This window comes from Tupaia chinensis, unplaced genomic scaffold (assembly GCF_000334495.1).
Source record: "Tupaia chinensis unplaced genomic scaffold, TupChi_1.0 Scaffold141517_1, whole genome shotgun sequence".
NCBI lineage: Eukaryota > Metazoa > Chordata > Mammalia > Scandentia > Tupaiidae > Tupaia > Tupaia belangeri.
The window spans coordinates 1,859,273-1,882,148 of record NW_006201378.1 but is presented as its reverse complement, the minus strand read 5'-3'; the positions used below and the strand labels follow the sequence as shown (position 1 = coordinate 1,882,148).

General features: G+C 44.6%; 1 protein-coding gene across 13 annotated transcripts in view; it reads left to right on the top strand.

The window, feature by feature from the left end:
• The window catches only part of ARHGEF10 (Rho guanine nucleotide exchange factor 10), a 147,363-nt gene that overhangs the window by 49,450 nt on the left and 75,037 nt on the right, over positions 1–22,876 (top strand). For 8 of the 13 annotated variants that reach the window (XM_027766216.1, XM_027766218.1, XM_027766214.1 and 5 more), the window contains 8 exons: positions 2,666–2,829; positions 6,006–6,122; positions 9,153–9,267; positions 11,107–11,213; positions 17,228–17,305; positions 17,577–17,756; positions 20,242–20,358; positions 22,073–22,165. In XM_027766216.1, the coding sequence (XP_027622017.1) occupies positions 2,666–2,829; positions 6,006–6,122; positions 9,153–9,267; positions 11,107–11,213; positions 17,228–17,305; positions 17,577–17,756; positions 20,242–20,358; positions 22,073–22,165 (971 nt within the window). The remainder of the gene's footprint in view (positions 1–2,665; positions 2,830–6,005; positions 6,123–9,152; positions 9,268–11,106; positions 11,214–17,227; positions 17,306–17,576; positions 17,757–20,241; positions 20,359–22,072; positions 22,166–22,876) is intronic. The other 5 variants (XM_027766222.1, XM_027766221.1, XM_027766220.1 and 2 more) reach the window with 2 other exon arrangements.

Below are 22,876 nucleotides of genomic sequence, written 5' to 3'. Positions count from 1 at the left end.
CCTGAATGAACTGGGCTCCTTTTTTGCATTCTGTCAACTGCTATGATGAACACAGACAGCATGACTCCTGCCCTCAAAGGGCTTAAAAATCTAATCGAAGTGAAAAGAGTAGTGCTTGGAAATATCCTATATTTACCAATTGCTTCTGTGTAGACCACAAGAGCCAGAAATCCAGAGACAAGTGAATGGTGGGAAGAGGAGGGAGGCAGTAGTGTTGGGTAGCGTTTGGGACTCTAAGTCCGCCGGGAGGGATGCTACAGAAGCACAGCTGGGCTTGTTTGGGGATGCCTGTCTCTGACCAGCTGGTCTGTTGAAGAAGCCCCAGGTCTTTCTCCTCCTGGACACTAAGGTGTGTTCCCAAACTGACCCCTAACTCCGAGTCTCAGAATTTCAGGCTCGTGCTAGGACCTGATCGGGTCACTCACTGAACTGAATGGCCCAGTTTACCAGCTGGCCTCCTTGGCAGTCATCGTTGGTGTCCTCCAGGCCTGCACACCAAAGAACACCATGCAGCTTCTGGGAAGCAGCTCACGTTCAGAAATTTTATGGTGTTTACCTCCATGCATCACAGTTACTCGTCAGAGCTCGTAGTTAGAAATCTGGAGGATCTTTTTTGCATTCTGAAATAATTACTCTGAACTCAGTGGAAAGATATTGCAAGACTAGGGTAACTTGAAATACTTAGGTTTTTTTTTTTTTTTTTTTTTTAGGGGGGGAGAGGGGGGCCAGAGTGTATGTGTAATTACTAGAGAGAAAAAGACAGGGAGAGGGAGAAAGCACTCCCCAGTGGGGCGTGATCACACTGCCATCCCTTCCCCTCCACTTCTCTGTCTCGTTGGACACTCACACACACACATGCCCAGCGTTGTTTTTCAAGCTGCTCAGGACCAGGACTCAAACTGTGTGGTTGGCCATGTGGGATCTGGCTCCCTAACTCCTTGACCATGGGGCCAGACCCTAGGGGTTTCTTTTAAGTGACAAGTTTCCTAGCTTCTCATTTCCAGTGAAAGCAAATGTTTGCCTTTGGCTGTCGCTGTATATATTAAGCTTGCTCTTTGTCCTGAAGAGTATATAAATCAATACTAATTACTTACATATTTTGAAGGCCAAGTATTACTACAGCAAATATTTGAGGATGTATGTGGAATAGATTTAATATTTTTAAAACATGGAAATGACATTTTCTGTGTAACTTTGTAATGTCCTTTAATTTGTAATGTCTTAAGTGATCATTTAAGCAGCAGTTAATCTCAAGAGTTCATGTGGACCTTAGAAACTTCAGCCAAAAGAAGAAACATGTATGCTGAGTGATTGATCAGTAGTAGAAATGGCACATTAATATTCTGGGAGTTTGAAGAATGTCATTTTCTTTATCCAAAAGTCTTACTGCTAGAAATTCAGCATTTAGGGACCAGCAGATGGCATAATGGCTACATTGCTGGATTCCCACATAGTCAACTACGGTTCAAGTCCTGGACCCGGTGACTTAAACTCATGTCATACATGTGTGCATGCGTGCCCAAGATCCTTAGAGGAGAATGGAGGAGAAGGGATTGCAGTGTGGTCATACCCCCCTGGGGGGTTATTTCTTGTTTTCTGTCTCTCTGTCTCTCTCTGTCTTTCTGGCGAGTGCTCACACCCTATAGCAAAAACCTCTCCCCCACAAAAAAAAGAAAAAAAAGGAAAGAAAGAAATTCAGCTTTGAAAATAGAAAGTCCACATCTATTGGTATTTTCTTGCTCCACTGTGTATTTTCATATTAGAGCATACCAAAAATTTCTTTACTCACAGCTGAGGCCTTCACATCTGTGCAAAGAGGGTGTATTAATTGCAGTGTCGAGTCTCTTTGCTTACCATGAGGGTGCAGAGAACCCACCAGTCAGTGCAACTCAGCTTAATTCGTGTTTATAGAATAAGGGGTGCGAAATAAAAGGCACATCCTGTCCTTGGAATTTTTTAATAAAGAACCTTTATTATTGCATTCGGTGGCATAAACATGGTGCATTCTTCACTAACCCTGAAATGACTGGTGTGATAAAGCTGTTAGATACAGTAGCAGGTTACTTGTAAGTGTTATTAGGCTTTTTCAGCAACACTTATCACTGCGTTGACTTCGTTTGTGTTCGTGCGCACATTTCTGCCACCCTTCTATGTATCCATCATCTCTCCTTATCGAGCCAGCCAGCCATACATCGGTCCATCCATCATTCCCCCATCGTCCACCCGCTTATTTACCTATCAGTCATCTATGATCTGCCTGTCTATCCATGTGTCTACCCATAATCTATCATTATCAGTTTGTTTATCTAATCTTTTTATATTGCATACATTTACATGAAGATTTTGCTTCCTATAAAGTTCTTTATGGTCAAGAAATTATTTGGCATGATTGTGGTAGAAAATTATAGACCAGTGGCCTTCAGGACAAGGATGGGGTTGGGGATTCACCACAGCCACCTGAAGAGCTTTCAGACCCCGCATGTCACTGCCCACAGTGGAGGTCCTGAGGAACACCTCCCCGAGGAGCAGGCCTGGGGTCTGCGCTGCTGCTCCACGTTACTCACATAGGCTTCCTTCCCAGTGCTGGGCGTCACGGTAAGACAGCAGGCATGCCAGTGAGCTCTACATCTTTATTCCCATTTCATTTTGGAATCTGTGCATTCAGATGAGATGATCTATGACGATGTTGAGAATGGAGATGAAGGTGGAAACAGCTCCCTGGAGTACGGGTGGAGTTCAAGTGAATTTGAAAGCTATGAAGAGCAGAGCGATTCGGAGTGCAAGAACGGAGTTCCCAGGTCCTTCCTGCGTAGCAGCCACAAAAGGCAGGCACGTATGCAGTCTGCATGTGTATGGGGGCAGCATGTTCTATGTAACATGTGGACGGGCACAAATTCAGTCTGCATGTGTATGGGGCAGCGTGTTCTTATGCAACATGCTGATAGGCACATATGCAGGCTCCATGTGTTCGGGACAATGTGTTCTTATTTAACATGTGGACGGGCATGTATTCAGTCTGCGTGTGTGGGACAGTGTGTTCTTACGTAATATGTGGATGGGCACATATTCAGTCTGCATGTGTACAGGACAACTAACATGTGGACAGGCACATATGCAGTCTGCGTGTATGTGGGCCAGTCTGTTTTATGCTAACATGTGGACAGGGGTATATTCAGTCTGCATGTGTACAGGACAACTAACATGTGGACAGGCACATATGCAGTCTGTGTGTATGTGGGCCAGTCTGTTTTTATGCTTACGTGGACAGGGATATATTCAGTCTGTATGTGTATAGGACAGCATGTTCTTAGGCTAATGTGGACAGGGCACATATTCAGTCTACATGTATGCAAGATGGTGTGCTCTTATTTTAACATGTAGATGGGGCACATATTCAGTCTGCGTATGTTCAGGACAGCATGTTTTTATATTAACATGTGAACGGAGCATGTGTTCAGTCTGGGCATGTACAGGGCAGCACATGTTCTTATGTTCATCTGTCAACAGAGTATGGATTCAGTCTGCGTGTATATGGGATAGCGTGTTATGTCTACATGAGGATGGAGTGCATATTTAGTCTACGTGTGTACGGAACAGCATGTTCTTATATTAACATGGGGATGGGGCTATGAAATACTGTTTGATTCTCATAGCACTTAAATAATTATTGTTTGAAGACGTTGACATGTATTAGGTCGTCAGAAAAGTCGACAGAGAAATGTGTCATGACTTTCCCAACAATCCAGTAGTTTGGGGAAAGTATAAAATACTGGCACAAAATAAGGCATCTCTTATTCCACATAGTACGTACAATCATGGAAGGAGCAGGGAATTAAACTTTTATAAACTAAATCGCTTAACAGGTTTGAAGTGAACTCACGATCTTAAATATCTTAAGAATGTAAACAATTTCTCTCTGAACCCTCGTGTTGAAGTCCATGCCGTGCATTGCTCGTAGTAAGCGTGCACCTGCAGTACTGCTCACTGAGACCCTGAATAGGCAGAAGCTGGCGTGGCGACTGGACGTTGCCCTACCTGATGTTTTCAACTTCAGCGTTTTCAGTGTGAACAAAATGTTAAACGAAATGATATTACAGGACAAAAACTCCTAAGCTGTCCCGTGATTATCTTTTCTTCAAAGGAATTTTTGTTTTATATTTTTGTAGAGAATGCCTGAGATCAGGGTTTCAGGAGAAACTTCAAAGTTTAAACAGTGAATTCTAGAATTAGGTGGTGGTGAGATGCCAGGCCTGGGAGCCATTTTGTTCACATCTATCTCCAGCAGAGGCCTTTAGGGGTGACCGGCTATGCCGTAGACTTTTTGTTGGTGGGGTTTTTCCTGCTGCTGTTTGTAAAAGGGTTGATGTCTCCTGACATCCACAGGAACATCTGTGTCCTTCATGTGCTTTGTGTGAGGTTGAGATGCTGGCCACGTGCAGTCCTCGTCAGAAGCTGGCTGGTTCAACATGCTTATTTGTGCAGACAGTGACCTCACAACTCACCACTGTGACAGTTGGCAACACCTAACTTTACTTCCCTCACCCCACAGCCCCTGACAATCAGAGCTTCATGTCGCTATGTGTGACCACGTATAGTGAGTTACTTAGTACCCTCATATTCTGTAAACTTGTTTCATGAAACTTAATAAGAACCTGTCAGTTGTGGAGGTCAGCCCAACTACTCAATATTATTAATAAGCTTTTTCCAGGAACTTAGCTCTTTTCTTTCATTAGAATTATTGCAACTTGAGATTTAACCAATGAATTAAGCTGCAACTGGATTTTTTAATAGAACCAATAATCAGATGATATTTGACTTGATACAGCTGAGACTCTTGGTTTAAATTGAGTTTTAAAATGAATATGTTGGGCTCTGGTTTCAGGGAGTAGAGTATTGAGCGGGTGCCTTGGAACTCTTAGCAAAACATTTAAATTCCATCTTGGTGGTTGACTGTGGACAAACTGGGCCAAGTTAGGTGGTGGATGGCTGATACACCCTCCTTGCCTTCGCAATGGACCTGTGCTCCCCAGTGAAATGCTAGCAAGAGAGCTGGATGGTTCAGCCACCTTCCCCTCCTAGAAGAAATGCACGCAAGGCCAGCCCAGCATGGGCTCGCGAGGACAGAGTAGTAACAGAGGAGCACCGAGCACCACAGTTCTGGTATTTTCTTGCACTTCCACATTGCTGGAGTAACAATGTAGAAGGAGGATGGGAATCCTGGCTAGGGTGGAGACAGGGTGTGTTTGTTAGTTAAGCCTGTTCAAAATGGAAGTGTTGCAAGAAGTCCCACATTTTCTAGTTAAGAAGTCACATTTTAAAAACTGCCAAGGAGGTAAAAAACTGCCAAGATAAAAATATATAAATTGTTGAAGAGTCACTTCAGATGGACTCAAGCTTTTGTTAAAAAATTCTTAAACTGTTTTCATCTTGGATGACATGAGAAATGTTCCCCAAGGAGCTGCGGGACTTCATGTGTATTTGAGACATTTGCAGTCATGTGAAGAATGGCTGTAAGGTCTCACCCCGGCCCTATCAGTTAAAGAAGAAGTCACGTCAGTTTGGAGACTGGCTGTCCCTCAAGTATGCCACCCCTCGGGATAGTCTGGAGTCCAGGTATCTTTTGCTTGGGTGCTGACATAAAAGAAGAATTTTATATCTATTTTGCATATTCGATCATTTTGATAAAATCAAAATGTAAAACAGTGATTTTACGCAGAGATTTTTGTGCATTGGCTTGCTTTCGTTTGGCATGGAAATGTCTCCAGTCGGGACCTGTCTTCTGATGATATGTCTTACTCACTTCTGTATTTATTTCCCAAGAATCGGCTGGGCTAGTAATAGGGGCTCTCACGTGGCATGTGTGGTCCTGGGAGCCCCCGTCTCAGGAGAAGCCTGGCGTGCGAACGCCATCCACCAGACGCTGCCGAAGCCCTTCCAATGTAAGATTGTCTCAAAGTACCAAAGAGAGCCTTTTTGTGAAAAGATTGTGTCTCTTTATGCTGTAGCTTTCCCATGACCTAACCCGTTTAAAGGAGCACTATGAGAAAAAGATGAGAGAGTTGATGGCAAGCACAGTGGGAGCGGTAGAGCTTCAGCAGCTCAAGCAGAGACATGAAGTGAAGGTAGTGTGGTTCGTCCTTTGACCAGCTGCGTTGACAGTGCTTACTCAAAGACAGACTATGTCTAAAAGGAAAACTTAAGGTGGACGAGCTGATCATTTCTGTTGACACAGTGGTTCTCAAAGTGTGGTCCGGGGGCTCCTGGAATCACCAAGACGTTTCCAGGGTTCCGTATTTGATTCTGAGACTTTTTCTAACCTTTTCACTCTCATTCTCTAATGAGTGAATGGAGGAACCTTCCAGAAGCTCCACAATGTGTGATATCACAACCAATTAAATGCCAAGAACAGCCATGTCTAAGCCAGACTTGAGAGAGATTTCCCAAAATGCAAAACAGCACCACTGGCTTTTCATTGTTGTTGTTTTGGAAAACATGGTGATTTTGTTTTTTTCATAAATATGCTAATTAAGATCACATGTAATAGCTTTATTTTTCTAAGTGAATATCAGTAAAAATACAGTTTTTTATCAGGTTTTTATTCCAAGTACAGCAAATTTAGATGAATAAAACCCAGATAGACTAAAGCTCTCTGGGACCGTCAATATTTTTACAAGTATAGAGGGCTCTTGAGACCAGGAAATTTGAGAACTGCTGGATTTGAACATCACGATGGTCAGTTCTTTGAGATGTGTTTTAAAAGGGCACTGTCAAGTGATTGTTACTTCAATTTGTTTCTTTTTTATCCTTTTGATATTTTGTGATTTGTGCATATGTGTTGAATGGTGCTTAACTGAACATAGACATCATTTAGAAGTAGAATCTGCAGTAGCCAGCTCCCTTATTCCACAGTGTTTTTATGTTCCAGGCTTCTTCTTTTTCAAAAGAATTATTTAACTTTACCATTATTATTTTAATTTGCTACAGGCCACATGGACTTGAAGAGAGAGAGAGAGAAATAGAGAGAGAGCGAGCGAGAAAGTGAGAAAGCAAGCTCCTTGGTCCAGGAGTCAAACCACAGTTGGCCATGTGGGAGTCCAGTGCCTTCACCACCACCACCTGCTGGCTCCATGTTCCGGGCTTCTTAAAGCAGCAGCAACACCCTAGCAATCACATTACTTTGTTAAGTCTGGCATCTGAATGGTTCCCCTTCAGGACACCATGATGGGATATCCAAGGTGGCAGGGGAATCCAATAGTGAATAGTCTGGCAGGGTTTCCTGGTAAACTGAGGCCTTGTCGGAGCCAGGATCTGTGTAGGAAAAGCCAGCTCGGTGCACAGTGATGAGATCTATTCAGAAATACACAGACAGCAGGGAGCAGCAAGGGCCAAAGGAGATGTGGGCAGGTTGGAAGCATTGAGGAATAAGACAGATAAATAACTCAGGGCCAGACCTCGTGAATCACTTCACTTAGCAAGACCAGAATTGTGCCGAGACGCAGAGACTCACCAAAGATGTGCCCTCGGGTCAGCTGCTTCATTCTTCAGAACTCAGTGTCTTTATCTGCTTCACGTGGTGATGGCATGGCTTTGGGACCATGACCATGACCATGACAATGATCATGACGGTCCCTTCAGTCTGTGAGTGCACAGTTCTCTGATTCACTGTTCCAGGGAAACTGATTGGGGTTCAGGCTGAAAACCAAGGTTGGTGCCCACCTCTCAGGTTAAGAAAGAGTAAGACTTGGGAAGACTGTGTTGGAAGAAAACTGCCAAGAGGTGACTCGTGAAATAGCTCAAGGCAGGCAGGGTAGGAGTCCACTATGGACGTGAAGAAGGAGACGTAGGGGAGATGCTGCCAAGGTTACGTCAGCAGGATGAGGTCAGGATGAGTTAAGGGATGCAGGAAGCAGGGTGGCCAAGAGTGACTCTGAAGTTTTTAGCATCATGGGACAGGAGGAGGGCCGTGCACATGATGGGAACTGGAGTTGAGGAGGTGTAGTGGGCATGTGCATGTGGATTTCACTTCAGTCATACTGAGTGATGGTCATGGACATTTTTAGGAAGGAAGTCTTTTGGCATTTGGAAATAAAGGACTTGAAACTGGGCTGAAGTTGCTAATTGCTGATGTTAGACTGGAAGCCATCACTGAAGATAGCAAGTCAGTGTGATCCACTCCCCATGTGAACTGGTCCAGAGCCTTGAGCAGAGAGCCAGGGTCTGCAGGGCTGCGGGAGCACATCTGGGCTGTGTGCGAGTACAGCAAGCTCCCCTTTGAGTGGTCGGTGTGAAAGGATGTCAGCTTGTCCCATAAGAGGTCCCAAAATTTGGATTTTCTCTGAGAGAAGAGTCATCGAGTGTCCAATGCCTGATACTTTAGATGTTAGGTTTTTAAGAAAGAAAGAAAATGTCATCATGTGGCATTGGAAGCTCTTGGGCACTATTGACAGTTGTAGTATTAGACACTGATTCTGGCCAGAGGAAACCAGAATCCAGTCCAAACGGGAAATCATCTTGATGACTTAAATCTCTGCGGCGTAGTAGCAGCCTGCCAGATTCTTCAAATAGGGCGTGTCCCTAGCCATCACCCCAGTCACTTGACTTGCTCTTCCATTTGAATGATTGTAAGAGGCTCCCACATTTGGGGCTGGGTCCATGTGACCCTGTAAACAGTGAGGACTCCTGCAAACAGCTGGTCTTGCCTCAACACAGGACGCGTTCAGAATGGCCACTAGCAGAAAATATTCAAAGGCTAAACTGGAGCTGTGAGTGTCTGTAATTAATTGCTTTGCCATGTAATTTTGGACAAGGCATTTGACCTTTGCGCTTCAGTGTCTCCGCCTGCAACCTCTATAAAGCTCCTTGTGTTTGAAAGTTACTATAATAAAAATACAGACTGACTTTTAAATGTAGCAGGAAAGTTTTTAAACGTCTCAAGGAAAAGCTCTGTTTTTAAAGTTCTTTTTTTCAAACCACCTCCTCCATACACATGCACTCACAATAACCAAGAAAGCTCTTCCAAATTTAAAGCCATTCTCAGGTAACATTTTAAGCCCAGACTACTTGACAGTATTCTTTTAAACAAAGAAAAGCGACAAGTAGAATTGTCATGACTCGGACTCCTTCTCATGTGTTCCTCTTTTTTTCTTTTACAGATGCAGAAGCTCATGAAGGCTGCCAGGGAGGGCACCAAAGATGGGCTTGAAAAAACCAAAGCCGCTGTAAAGAGAGGCCGTTCGTTCATTAGGACCAAGTCTTTTATTTCTCAAGGTCCGTGGCCCACAAGTTCGTGTGCAAAGATGACCCAAGCCCTGTGGGTTCTCATCTATCATAGAGTGTGTTTACGGGGAGGAAGGTGGCATGGAGCGTTCTCGCACAGCATCGATGGAGGACCAATCTGTTTATCACTGGGGTTTGGCTCAGCCCAGCTGACCTATGACATCCCCCTCACACATGGGGAGAAGGACTTGCATTTTAGCACAGGGCACCCAAGAAGGCGGGGAGTAGCTAAGACTCTTTGCTAAAATTGATAAAGAAATATCTACAATGAGAAGAGAAAAATTAAGAGAGTTCGCATAGGGTGCTGACTTTTCTTACTCTCTCCTCTCAGCAGACAGTGGTTAGTGTCCTCTGGACCACCTTCCCTTAGTGCCCAGGGCCTCAATCAGTGTGCATTCCTACCAACTTCACCACCCCCAAGCAGAATAACGGATTCTGATTTTACAGTATATAGCTCTCCTGGGTGTGTTTGTTGTCCTGCAAGAACTGAGTACACCAGTCTAAGGCCTCCTTAACTGGGATTCTAGAAACCTTTCCTCTGGGAAGGGAAGATTTGAACATTCTTTCAGAATTTTCCCATTTTCCTAAAAACCTCACAAGGGGGTATTAGCCTATGCAGTGTCTATGGAAAGACGACCACATCTAGGTGCATTGCCTGTCGGCCACGGATCAGTTAACACCTGAAAAGGTTTCTTGGAGACTTCATGCACTGATACATAAAAGCGTGTTTTGTGGGTGGCAGTTGAGAGTTTACTATTCCAAAGCGGTCATGGCAACTCTGACTTGGTTCTCTGAAAAACAACATGTTCGTTGTTTCCACCACCTTTCCAATGTCCACTTCTGGTGCTTGTATGTGGGTTAGCAGTTGCTAATACCTGTTCTTAGAAGGAACTTGATAATCATGTGTTCTCTCTAGGAATGGCCTAGGGATACTGTAATATATGTAAATGGAGTTGAGACGAATTAGGCCTACCTGTCTTTCCATTGATTATTGAGTTTTGTTCTCAGCCACCTTAGTTGCCATTCTGTTTCTGATCATGAAATTTTCTTTTTATTTATTTTTTGTAATTGCCAGAAGGTGCATGTGCTCACCAAAGAGAGAGAGAGAGAGAGAGAGAGAGGGAGAGAGGGAGGAAGAAAGCCCCCCCAGTGGAGTGTGGTCACATTGCAATCCCACCTCCCCTATTTCTCCATCTTCCAGTTATTTCGGGTATGCACACACATGCCTGACGTGTTTTTAAGCCACTGGAACAGGGATTTGAATCATGGTCAGCCATGGGCAATAGGGCTTCCTTATCACTAAGCTAGGGGGCAGCCATTTGATCAAGTTATTTCAGAAACCGAAATGTCTATTGCCAGTGTTCATCTTGCTCTTCAAATGAGACCTCTGTCTTTTGAAGTTAAACATCGAATACTGAAAATTTCAAGTATTGGCAAACACTGTATTAGCCTTGTGGAGGGATATTTTATTGGGTTTGTTAAGATTTCAACTTAATACCACCTGTGTGAAAAATAAACACGCGAAGTTGAAATGTCTTACACAAAACATTTATTTGACAGTTTATTTTACTGTGCTATAATGTTGCAGCTATTTCAATGTAAAGCTTGTGCCTTTTTTTAAAAAAGAATTATTTAATTTTATTTATTTTTATTATTTTTTTAGTTTACCATAGGGCATGTGTGCTCACCAGAGAGAGAGGGGGATGGGGGAATGAGAAAGAAAGCTACTGCGTCCAGGACTTGAACTGTGGTCAGCCACGTGGCAGGCCACCGCCTCAACCACCATGCCACTTGCTAGCTCCAAGCTCTTGCCTTTTGACTTTTTCTCAGATCACAGATCTTGTCTTGATGAAGAGCAGAATGTATTCATCGACGTGGAGTGCAGGCACCCGGAAGCCATCCTGACGCCGATGCCCGAAGGACTATCCCAGCAGCAGGTAGGATGCACAGAAGTAACGCTCCCGTGCTGTCTGCCAGCGTGGCCATGGGAGCCTCACAGGTGTCTGAATGTTTACCTGCTAGGCAGACACCTGCTGCTCCAACCTCCACCACCCTGTCCACGCGGGGTCTCTACTGCCCACTCCTGGTCCAGCTGTCTCAGGGTTCATGTTGTACACAGCAGGGGCTTTCAGGGACTCTGGTCAGTGGATGTGGCCTGGGCTCAGGCCATTCCAGTCCTTCCATATTTAGAACCTCACTCCCAAGTGTAATTGTGAGCAACATGTGGAACTTAACACTCTGTGACATGTACCATTACTGGTTTGTGTTATGACACTTTTACACAGAGATGGTGTGTGGGGCTGTATAAAGTGAGTTGGTGTACATAGGTGCCTAAGAGTGAGATTTCATAGTAGGTTTGCAACAACTAATGAAACTATCTGCATATAATGTGTTTCTTAAAAATCTGATACTAGGGGACCAGAAGATGGCATAGTGGTTACATTGTTGGACTCACATATAGTCAACCATGCTTCCAGTCCCAGACCCAGTGGCTTAAAACTTAGCTGTGTGTGTGTGTGTGTGTGTGTGTGTGTGTGTGCATGCCCAAAATCCTGAGAGGAGAACGGAGAGGGGAATGCAGCATGGCCATCTTCCCTGAGGGATGATTTCTCACTTTCTGTCTCTGTTTCTGTCTCTCTGGTAAGCACATGCACCCTATGGAAAATCTCTCAAAAAAAAAAAAATCTGATACTAAGTAGCTAAGAGGGGAAAAAAATCAGTAGTTTTCACTTGGTTATTTGGGTAAAAGGAAGAGAAAACTTTAAGGCCAGAAACAATACCACAGAATTTGTGGGACTGTAACGACAGGAGTTGGTGCTTTGGGACGGGGTTTGAGTCTTTCCATGTGGGTAGCCATAGTACACATCACAAGGACTCGGATGGATGGATGGATAAAGAGATATGAGAGGTCTTCAGAAAATGTATACTGTGGAAATATTATGGATTTCAAAGGTTTTTTTGGCACCAAAATAAACTTGGACTTTAATCCTGTTTTTCCATGAATTTTTGAATTTCCCTCAAGATACAGAGATGACATGGCTAGGTAGACAGCTCCAGAACATAGTTCAATAGAAGAAAAGTAACACAGAAGTGCTTAGTAATATGATCAGCAGTAAAATAAAAAGATTTTTTAAAAATACATATGAGCTGTTAATAATTGGTCAGGCCCACATAAGAAGCTTCTATTACATTTGATTTAAATTGAAGATGGAACCAGAGAGTTAAAGTTAATGAGAAAAACAAAACAAAACAGGGAGTAGTTCGGTTTGTTAGCAGTATTACATCCGTGACGTGGTGCAGACAGAGTTTGGGAGACTGCTGTTAATAACCGCCACTCACATATGCACACCCCTGCTGAGTTCTCAGCATAGTTCATCTCATTTAATGCTCGCCAGTCCCCTCACTGTCCACGTGCATTCTGCAAACGAGGAAGCCTCCAGCCTCAAAGGAGGTTGATAATCTGCACCAAGTCCCACGGCTGTGGGTGGGAGAGTCCCATTTCTGATCTCAGTCTCTGATCACAGCCTGAGTGCCTAATCCTCTCTTGGGTGCTGCTGGGTAAGGAAGGAAGGCTGAGGGACTTTCTCCCCATGCTGGGTGTCTGGCTAAGCCACCTCATTTTGGCCTCATGAGTTAAGGAAAGGGAATTGAGTTCTGAAAGTGCTCTGTATGGTCCTGTGGTGTCTCTGGCTGAGGACATTTCTCGAGCTGTTTCTTTACTCATTGGAGCACATAGCATGGAGAGGGTCTTTGCACTGCTTACCACGGGGACTTGGAGCCTGTTTTCTTGACAACTTCATCTAATGTTGGAGCGAAGACAAGAACTCCAGCACAAGAAAAAGCACAGAGGAAATGTGTTGATGGCGGCAGGAGGGGCCGCTTTGGAGAAGAGGTGGGACTTGGTGTGGATCACAGTCTATGGCTGGGTGGACCTGGAATCCAGCCAGACGCCCTGAGGCCCAAACCATCCAAGCCAAGAACCTGGGCCCAAGCTAAAGGCCAGTGGGCAGTGGGTAGGGAGCATGGGCGCTGTGAGAGGACAGTGAGTTGGGGAGCCAGGCCTGGGAGGAGTCACGAGGAGGGGGTGGTAGTGATCCGCTGGAGACAACATGGAAAGGCATTTTCAGGGTGTGTGGCATGTTTGCACCCCACCTGCCCATTGGGCCATTCAGACAGCAGGTGGAAGGCGGCTCTCCTGCATTTGACAGCCTCTCGGAAAGGGAAAGAACTCTCCAGAGAGGAGTTCCAGAGACCCACATCTAAACCTCATGTCCTGTGCTGGTCACTTTGGTCAGTTTAGTTACTTATTATCTTTTTTTTTTCTTTTTTTTTTTGAAAGCTTTTTGCTATAGGGTACATGTGCTCGCCAGAAAGACAGAGAGAGACAGAGGACCAGAAAGTGAGAAATCACCCTCTGGGGGGATGGCCATGCTGCAGTCCCTTCTCCTCCATTCTCCTCTCGGGATCTTGGGCATGCACGCACACGCGCCTGGCGTGAGTTTAAGCCACTGGGTCCGGGACTCGAACCACAGTCGACTACTTCGGAGTCCAGCAACATGGCCATTACGCCAACTGCTGGTTCGTAGTTACTTATTTTCTTTAACCCCATTTTCCTTCTCTGTGAAATGGGGTATCAATATCTACTGGTAATCTTGGGTATAACATAAGATTCAGCGAAACAGTGCACACGCAGGGCTTCAAGTGGTACCTAGCCCAGGGCTGTGAGCACCAGGTAGACAAGCAGAGGTAGCTGGCCGTATGATTACAGAAATTTATCGGCACTGAGGAGCTCTGTATTTTTCCACCCAGCGGTCTTCCTATGGTTGTGATTCACATCAATTATTCTTTCCTGCTGGCAACTGTGTGCTCCATGAGAGTTTTATTTTGAAAGGTTAAACTGGGGGTGTTGATGTTCTTTCATTTTTTTTTCTTTCTAAAATTGAAATAAGGTAATAGAAGTGTAATTAAATATGCTGCATATTGAGCATTCTTTTCATGCCGTATTTGGGAGGAAATGAAAGGAAAGCCCTCTGATTTCATGGGTTGTCATTCGCTTGAAAAGTGCTGTCTGTTTTGAAGGACAAAGGGTCCTGCCCTGCCCTCCTTCCTGGGTACCACTTGTGGTGGTGGAGGGGTGGGAGGGGTGGCACAGGCTGGCAAGGGAACCGTCCAGAGGCTCTCCTGGCTCAGGCCACCGTGAGAGCCACCCCTTCTGCAGCTTTGGCTTTCTCGGGCAGCCCTGTCCCCTTCGTACCAATTCCTCTCCTCGCAGGGACTACCTTCCCTGGCTTGCTCTGTTGACTTTGGCAGGAACGCTCATTTTAGTATTGAATTCTCTTCCGTAACCTTGCCATGTGACCTTGGAGTTGTGGTTCTCAGGGAGACAGTGACATTGGGCCCTCTCCTGTCTACCTCTTCCTAGCCAGGCTATTTGATATGTTGAGTTTAACTACCCACAAAGGCTGACAAACTACATGCAGTAGCCATAAATCCGGGAGATTATTTTATGTATTTTAAATCATCTTATGCTCGTTCTAGGTCTTTGTACTTGGATCATTCCTGTCAACTCAGGACATTCAAAAGTATATATATAGGGCTAGCAGATTGCATGGTGCTTAAGGCAGTGGATCCCACATGGCTAACTCTGTGGTTCAAGTCCTAGACCCAGCAGCTTGAAAAATGCCAGGTTCATGTGCACTCATGCCCCAGATCCCAAGAGAAAAATGGAGAAGGTGTTCCCCTCTGGAGATAGCTCTCACTTTCACTGTCTCTGTGTCTCTCCAGTGAGTGTGCACACCCTATGGCAAAAATAAAACGCATAAATAAATACATATACAGATTTCTAGGTTTGACCCCTAAATATTGTAACTCGGCAGCTTTGGGGTAGTGTCTGGGAATCTGAATTTTGGAAAAAAGAATGGCCTAGATTTGACCATGTGGGGAGTCGTTCCGTCATCTGGGGTCTGAGCCTCTGTGCTCAGCCCATTCCTGTGAGCCAGCCACCAGCACGCAGATAGCAGCAGGACTGGTCAGGACCTGAGGCTTCCTGGCTTCAAGGCGTGTGTGAGATTGTCTTTAACCCTAGCCACATCTGCACTCTTTAAAAGTGTATTTATTTCTTCTTAGATTAAGGGGGATGGAGTAGAGAGACGGGTAATCCCAACAGTCTTGACACTGCAGTCTACCCCTGCCCCAGCTCCCTAGGATCATGGGCATACACACGTCCTGCACGGGGAGACCCTGGGACACAAGCCAGGGACCTTCCTGTGTGGCCTCAGCATCACATCAGTTTCCTCCTTATCTGTCTTAGAAGTCTAGGCCCAGCAGATGACATAATGGTTACGTCACTGGACTCCCACATAGTCAACCACGCAGTTCGAGTCCTGGACTTGGTGGCTTAAAACTCACGCTGGGTGCATGAACGTGTGTGCCCGAGATCCTAAGAGGATAATGGAAGCAAAGGGATTGCGGCACGGCCATCCCCCTGGGGGGTGAGGTCTCACTTTCTCCCTGCCTCTCTCTTGTCTCTCTGCTCGTGAGCACATGCGCTCAATAGCAAAAATCTCTCCAAAAAAAGGAGTGTTCAGGGACCAGCAGTTAGCATAAAGGCTATGTCGCTGCACTCCCATGTAGTCAACTGCAGTTCGAGTCCCAGACCCGGTGGCTTAAACTCACGCCGGGCGCGTGTGTGTGCATGCCCAAGATCCCGAGAGAATGGAGGAGAAGGGATTGCGGCTTGGCCATCCCCCCTGGGGGGTGATTTCTCGCTTTCTGTCTTTCTGTCTGTCTGTCTGGCGAGCGCACGCGCCCTAAAGCGAAAACCTCTCAGAAAAAAAAAAAAACATAAAGAGGAGTGTTCATTGGCATTTCAAACACTGACATTGTTTTCTGATTTTGCAAATGTTAATTTTTACCTTACTTTTGAAAGTTGAATAGCTGTTTTTATAAAGAGAATTATCACTACCTTGTTAGTATCTTCTAAATAAATCATGGTTACTCTGGAATGTATTTAAATAGAGGAATTTGATTTCTGGAAAATGCCATTTTTGTCCACTAGGTGGCATTGCAGTCTCTTTATTACTATTATTTTTTCTTCATAGTTTTTCCTTTTTTAAGTTTTATTTTATACATAATTGACACATAATAACTGTACATATCAACGGGCTACAGTATAGTGTTTTAATACGTGCATATACATTTACATTCCTACCTGCTGTGTGTAAAAGTTCCCCTCTTCCAGATCCCAGCATTTGTTACTTTCTGTCTTTTTGATAGGGCCCATCTAACACCGGTGAGGTGAATCTCACTATGGTTTTTTGTTTGTTTTGTTTTGTTTTTTGCATTTCCCTGATGACTAGTGATGTTGAACATTTTTCAAATACCTGTTGGCCATTTGTATGTCTTTTTTTGAAAATCGTCTGCTTACATCTATTGCCAATTTTTAATCAGAATTTTTCTTTTTCTGTTTGAGTTACTATCTTCAGGGTATTAGTCCCTTGTCTGATACATGCTTCATAGATATGTTCTCCCATTCTGTGGGCTGTCTCTTTGCTCTGTTGATGGTTTCCTTTGCTGTGCAGAAGTTCTTTAGTTTGGCCTAATCCCACTGAGTCAGGAAATTACAGCACGACCGGGCTCTGAAGGGTGCTTGTCCCTCTCTGTCCTCCCCGCTCACATTTTTACGTATAATGCACAAGCTCTGTAATGAATAAAGAAAAAATAAAAATTAAAAGTAACACCTAATTGCATTTATGAGGTAAAGTATGTTTTGTACTCATAATGCTATGTAATTAATACACCATTTAAGCTATCTTAAAGACCACTGTTTCCTTTATGTACTGATGTTGTTAAGACAAAGTTTCTTTATCAACAAGCTTTAATGTGGACATAACATTTATTTGTGTGAATTCTGAAGCAACTTTTTACCAGCGTATTTTCAAATTTCCAACAGGTTGTAAGAAGATACATTCTGGGTTCAGTTGTTGACAGTGAAAAAAACTACGTAGATGCTCTAAAGAGGATTTTGGAGGTACCTAAGTGTATTATAATACCCACATTTTTATCCTTTTTTGCATATATGTTAATTACACATAGATATTCTATATGCATATACATATATATATATATATATATATATATGAACCATAAAATAGGCAATTTTGTGAAATTCTCATTATGTTCTGTATATTGACATAAGAAGTCATGTGATTCATTTTGAAATAGAGTTTATATAAGTGAATATTGACGTCATCTTTTAACCTATCCTTTAAAATGTCTAAAGCTTCTTTATTTTGTCTTAGCAATATGAGAAACCACTGTCAGAGATGGAGCCAAAGATTCTGAGTGAGAGAAAACTGAAGATGGTGTTCTACCGAATCAAAGAAATTCTGCAGTGCCATTCCATGTTTCAGATCGCGCTGGCCAGCCGTGTGTCCGAGTGGGACGCCGTGGAAATGATTGGCGACGTCTTCGTGGCTTCGGTAACTAAGCCGGCTTCTCTTAGGCTGGTGTGTCGCCGTGGGTGTGTGACGTCTGCCCGTCGGATCCTTGCTGCTGTCGATAAACAGCACCGAGTGACAGCTTGTGTCCTCTCCACGGGCCGGGATGAGTCACAGTGCCCTAGCCACGTGTGTCCACGAGGGAGATGACCGAGTGCACACGTACCAGAGCTAAGGGAAATACAGGGAGGCTCAGGGCAAAGACGCATCAACGAGATTTAAAGATTCCTATTTTATCAAGTCCTAGCTGTGCCATTATGCCATGTGGTAATGCTTTCTGTTGCTAAGTGAGGATTCTGCTCCTTAGTGATCCTGTAAAATTGCCAGCTGAGTCCTCTTACCTTAGGCCCTCTCTCCCTGAGCTAGTCCACACGATTTGTGTGCACCAGAAAATGTGTAGTGGGAGAATAGCCAAGTATTTTCCTTAAATGTTTGCTCTTTAATCTGGAGGTTTTTTGGTGTGGAGATACAGTGTTCGGTGTTCCACTGTGACACAGGTATATAATATTACAACACCTCACACGGATGCTTCCTGGCAGGAGGAAAGACCTCCCAGCCTGGGAACCATTGGCACTAAATTTCTGCATTGGTGGTTTTCAATCATTTTCATCTTTGCTTCTTGGAAAGATGATATATATTGTATATTGGTTAGCTTTCTACCTAAATGTAGAAGATTTTGGATGAAACAGGTTGGTTTCTGTAATTACTTAACATAATCATGCTATCAGAGGCATGTAACCTTGAAAGTTTTATTTATAGTTTAATTTTTTTTTTTTTTTTTTTGGAGAGAGGTTTTTGCTATAGGGTGTGTGCATGCACCAGAAACAGAGAGAGAGACAGAGAGACAGAAAGTGAGAGATCACCCCCTAGGGGAATGGCCACGCTGCAATCCCTTCTCCTCCCGGGATGTTGGGCATGCACGCACACATGCCCAGCGTGTTTTAATCCACTGGTTCCAAGATTCGAACCGCAGTCAACTACTTAGAAGTCCAGCGACATAGCCATTATGCCAACTGCTGGTCCCTAAATGTTCATATCTTTAAACAAATGCTATAAAAATGGTATACAAAGTTGTTTCATATATAATTTGTATGTGTACTTGAAATATATAAACTGTAGGTTTTTTTTAATATAACATCATTCTAACATAAAGTTCTTACTAAGATTTGCATAATACTGTCCAGGAGTCCTTAAGAAAAATTTTTAAAAAATTAGATTTTGTTATCATATTTTGCAATTATTTTATGTATTAGCTTCAACTTTATCACTCTTCTTAACATATTTATCTTGAGATCATTTCTTTTTTTCTTTTAGAGGTTTTTTTTCCCTTAGGGCACGTGCACTCACTGGAGAGAGAGCGACAGAGACAGTGAGAGGGAAAGTGAGAAATCACCTCCCGGGGGGATGGCCACATCGCAATCCCTTCTCCTCCGTTCTCCTCCTGGGATCTTGGGCATGCACACACACACACACCTGGTGTGATTTTCAAGCCACTGGGTCTGGGACTTGAACCACAGTCAGCCATGTGGGAGTTCAGCGATTTAACCACTACACCATCTGCTGGTCCCCAAACACAATCTTTTATTTTAAAAATTAAAATTTAGATGAGAGGATTTCCTCTGTCTGACAGTCACAAGCAGAGTTCCAGCTATAGATGATGCTGTCTGTCCTAGAAAAGTGATTTTTCTCTCTAAAAGTCGCTACCTTTGTGCTTTTTTAAAATATAGAAAAATGAATGTACACAGCATTGTCCCTCAGCCAGGAGAAAAGGAGTCAGCCCCCTGCCCCATGTATTTCCAGGGAATGACCGATGACTGTTTCTCAGATAGTGGGTCTCCCCATCTGAGGCGCATGACACTCTGGAGGTCAGACCCAGCAAGTGCGGCAAGAACCACGTCAAATTTCAGCAGCCTTACTTGTCTAGAATCAGAAACTTCTCACTGAAATCCTAACTCCATGGTTTCAAACAAGGACACTGAAAGTGCACTGGAGTCAGCAAAATAAGATCCAGCCAGCCAAGCAGTGTCCAACAAAGTTACCTAAAGAAAAGAAGTATTGAGTCGGCCCTACGGCCTAGGGGCTAAGGGAGCTGGGTCCCAGGTAACAGTACAAATCCCAGCTTCCGGTGACCTGAGGGAACAGGTGAGGCATGTGTGTGTGTGTGCCCCAAATACCAACAGGATGGAGAAATGGAGGAGAAAGGATTGTAGGGGATGGTGACACACTGGGGGTGGGGGGTGCTTTCTTTCTCTTCCTCTCTATCTCTGTCTCTCACTGGTAAGTGTATGTGCTGTTTGGCAAATAGGAAAAAATAAAAAGAAAAAAAGTCACATGGTTAAGTTCATCTTATGAGAACTCAGTGACTAAAAGGTTCTTGTCGCAGATTTCAAATCTTCTACTTTATATTGGAACTGTGAGTATTTGGACTCTGTATTATTTCTTTTCTCCATTTCCTCCTGTGTTTCAGTTTTCTAAGTCCATGGTACTGGATGCTTACAGTGAATATGTGAATAATTTCAGCACAGCTGTAGCAGTTCTCAAGAAGACCTGTGCTACAAAGCCTGCTTTTCTTGAATTTTTAAAGGTAAGCACATTTTCCTTTTCATTTAGGTTTTAATACCCTCCGATTTCAAGTTTGATGTCAAAAATCCTTCAGAATGAAATTTCACCAAACCAAGCCACTATAAATGCATAATGTGATTTATCATACAAATTTCAGTACCAACAGTGTCCCTAGATATTAAATGCTAGAAATGAAGGTGAATTTTAGATCCTAAAGTAGCATTTTGAAAACAACTTTTTTTTTGTACATTATTAAAAGTATATCTATAAGTGGTTAGACAGAAAGAAAGGTAAGATCAGATTCTAAAGTTAGCTTTTTCTTCCTGTCCTTCAGCATGATATTAGGAATAGCAGAAACCTAGCATCTTGATTCTAGGGAGGAAGAAGACCCTCTTTGAGGAGAGAGGAATGAGTAAAGGTCTGGAGGGCTGATATCTCCCCACCCCCACCCCGGAAGAGCCCCACATTTGGTGGGACGTTGGCTTTGTTCCTCGGAGGTCAGGTGGGGAGAGCCAGTGTCCTTCCTTGGCCATACCTGTCTCTGCTGTGGTGCGAGCCAGTCCCCTGGTCAAGGCTCCCCCGTGTTACTCAGTTGGCTGGCTGGCTGGCTGGGCTTCCTGGGCTCGGCGTATTAGAGGCTGGATGTAAATCAGATAGGAGGGATTGCTGCACACTGAGCCAGATTAAAGCCCTTCTTCAAAGCCTGGCCCTCTAGAAGCTCAGAGTCTCCTTTGTTTAGAGGCCTTCATTTACATTATAAAACCTTGGAACAAAGTGTGTTCTTGTTGCCTGGGTTGTGTTCTTGGAAGCTTCTGCTACCTGGGGTGAGTGAACACAGGGCAAGCATTCTTGCCAACAACAATGTTTTATTTAAGCCCAAGTATTTCCCCTCCTCCCTGCTTATTCACTCCAGTGGTTCCCACTCTTGCTGGAGCATCGTGGTCAGTGGCTGGTCAGGGTTTGCTAAGCAGTGGAATCGCAATCACCAACTTCAGAGGGTGGAGAGACTCTGTGTTCTTTTGCTGTAAAAGCATTCCTTTCTCTTGGGGGAAGAAAACATGGACTGAGTTTAAAAAATTAAAAAAAAAGATTTCCTCTATTTCCTTGTGATATGCTGAGGATGGAAAACACAGTGGTTAATTGCAGCCCCCACAGCTCGCCAGCCACCAGGCGGCCTCGGAAGATGGGCCCATCTCATGCCTGTTTCGTAGGCCAGAGCCTAGTGCTGCGGAGTCCAGAAGCCAGGGCACAACTGAGCCACAACAGCTTCCTTCCTGGAGGGAACCAGAGGTCCTTGAGGTGCAGTCCTGGGTCTCGGCCACCCAAGTGCCCCAGCACTGACCAGTCCAGCCCAGTGGGGCCAGCCCAATAAACCGTCTCCTGTGATGCTCAGAGAGGCAGGTGAAGGGCACCCTCAGGGCTAGCTTCAGCCCCTTACACCAGAAGAGCCTGCCACCCTCTCCTGGAGTAGACTGTAGCCAAGTCACTCCCTGGAAACTACTTAGCCCTCTGGCCCTGGGAAAGCCTTCAAACCCAGAGCTAGGCCTACAGAAGTGAAAGTTGGTTCCTCCACAAGACAAGCCATGACAGCTAGAATGAACCATCCCTCAAACAAGCAAAGAAATTCGCTGCAATGACTTTGTACAGCTAGAGGCAGGGCGTGGGCTCCTAGCTACATCAGCCCTGGCTGACTCTCCTGTGTTGTGGTAAGTGATCCACTGCCCTTTCCCTTCCAGCAGTGCCAGGAGTCGAGCCCAGATCGAACCACACTCTACAGTTTGATGATGAAGCCCATCCAGAGGTTTCCACAGTTTATTCTCCTGCTCCAGGTAAGTGACTTCATCCTGAGTTTCGTTAGGCCAGTCCTCCCAGACCATCCCTCCCAGAATGCATTTGAACACAGTGTCTGCTTATCCATTCTGTCGATGGCTGTCTCTACTGGCTCCTCATGGCTCTAGTGGGTATAAACAGCCAGGGGTGGGGCAGGCAGGGAGGCCAGCGGAGAGCCTGACCTGCTCTGGGGGCAACCAGAGAGGCTCAGAAAGGGCCAGCAATGGACAGGCTTCATGGGAAGAGGTCCTGGGGACCCCATGGGCACTGTTACACACACCAGCACTGGGGAGCCAGCAGGACATGGTTACCTGCAGCCACACAGATTGCTGTCTTCCTTAAGGCACCAGTGTCTGGTCAGGAATCATGTGGAAAATATTGTCTTCTCTTTCTGTCCAGAGGAGCTGTGCCTGCTCTCAAAACTAAAAATAGAATGAAAGAAAATATACCTGTCATTAATTCATTCGGCAAACCACCCAAGGACTGGGAGATGGAATGCTGAAGCCCTTTCTCTATTGATCCTACTATTTTTTTTTCTCTTTGTACATGATAGAACATGTGTGCATGTGTATGAGAGTGAGAGAGAGAGAGGGGAATGCCCTCCCCAGGGTCTGGTCACACTGTGATCCCTTTCTTCCAGCTCCCCTGGGCACCTGCACACGTGCCCAGTGTGTTTCGGGCTGACCAGCCCTGGATTCAGACTGTGGTCA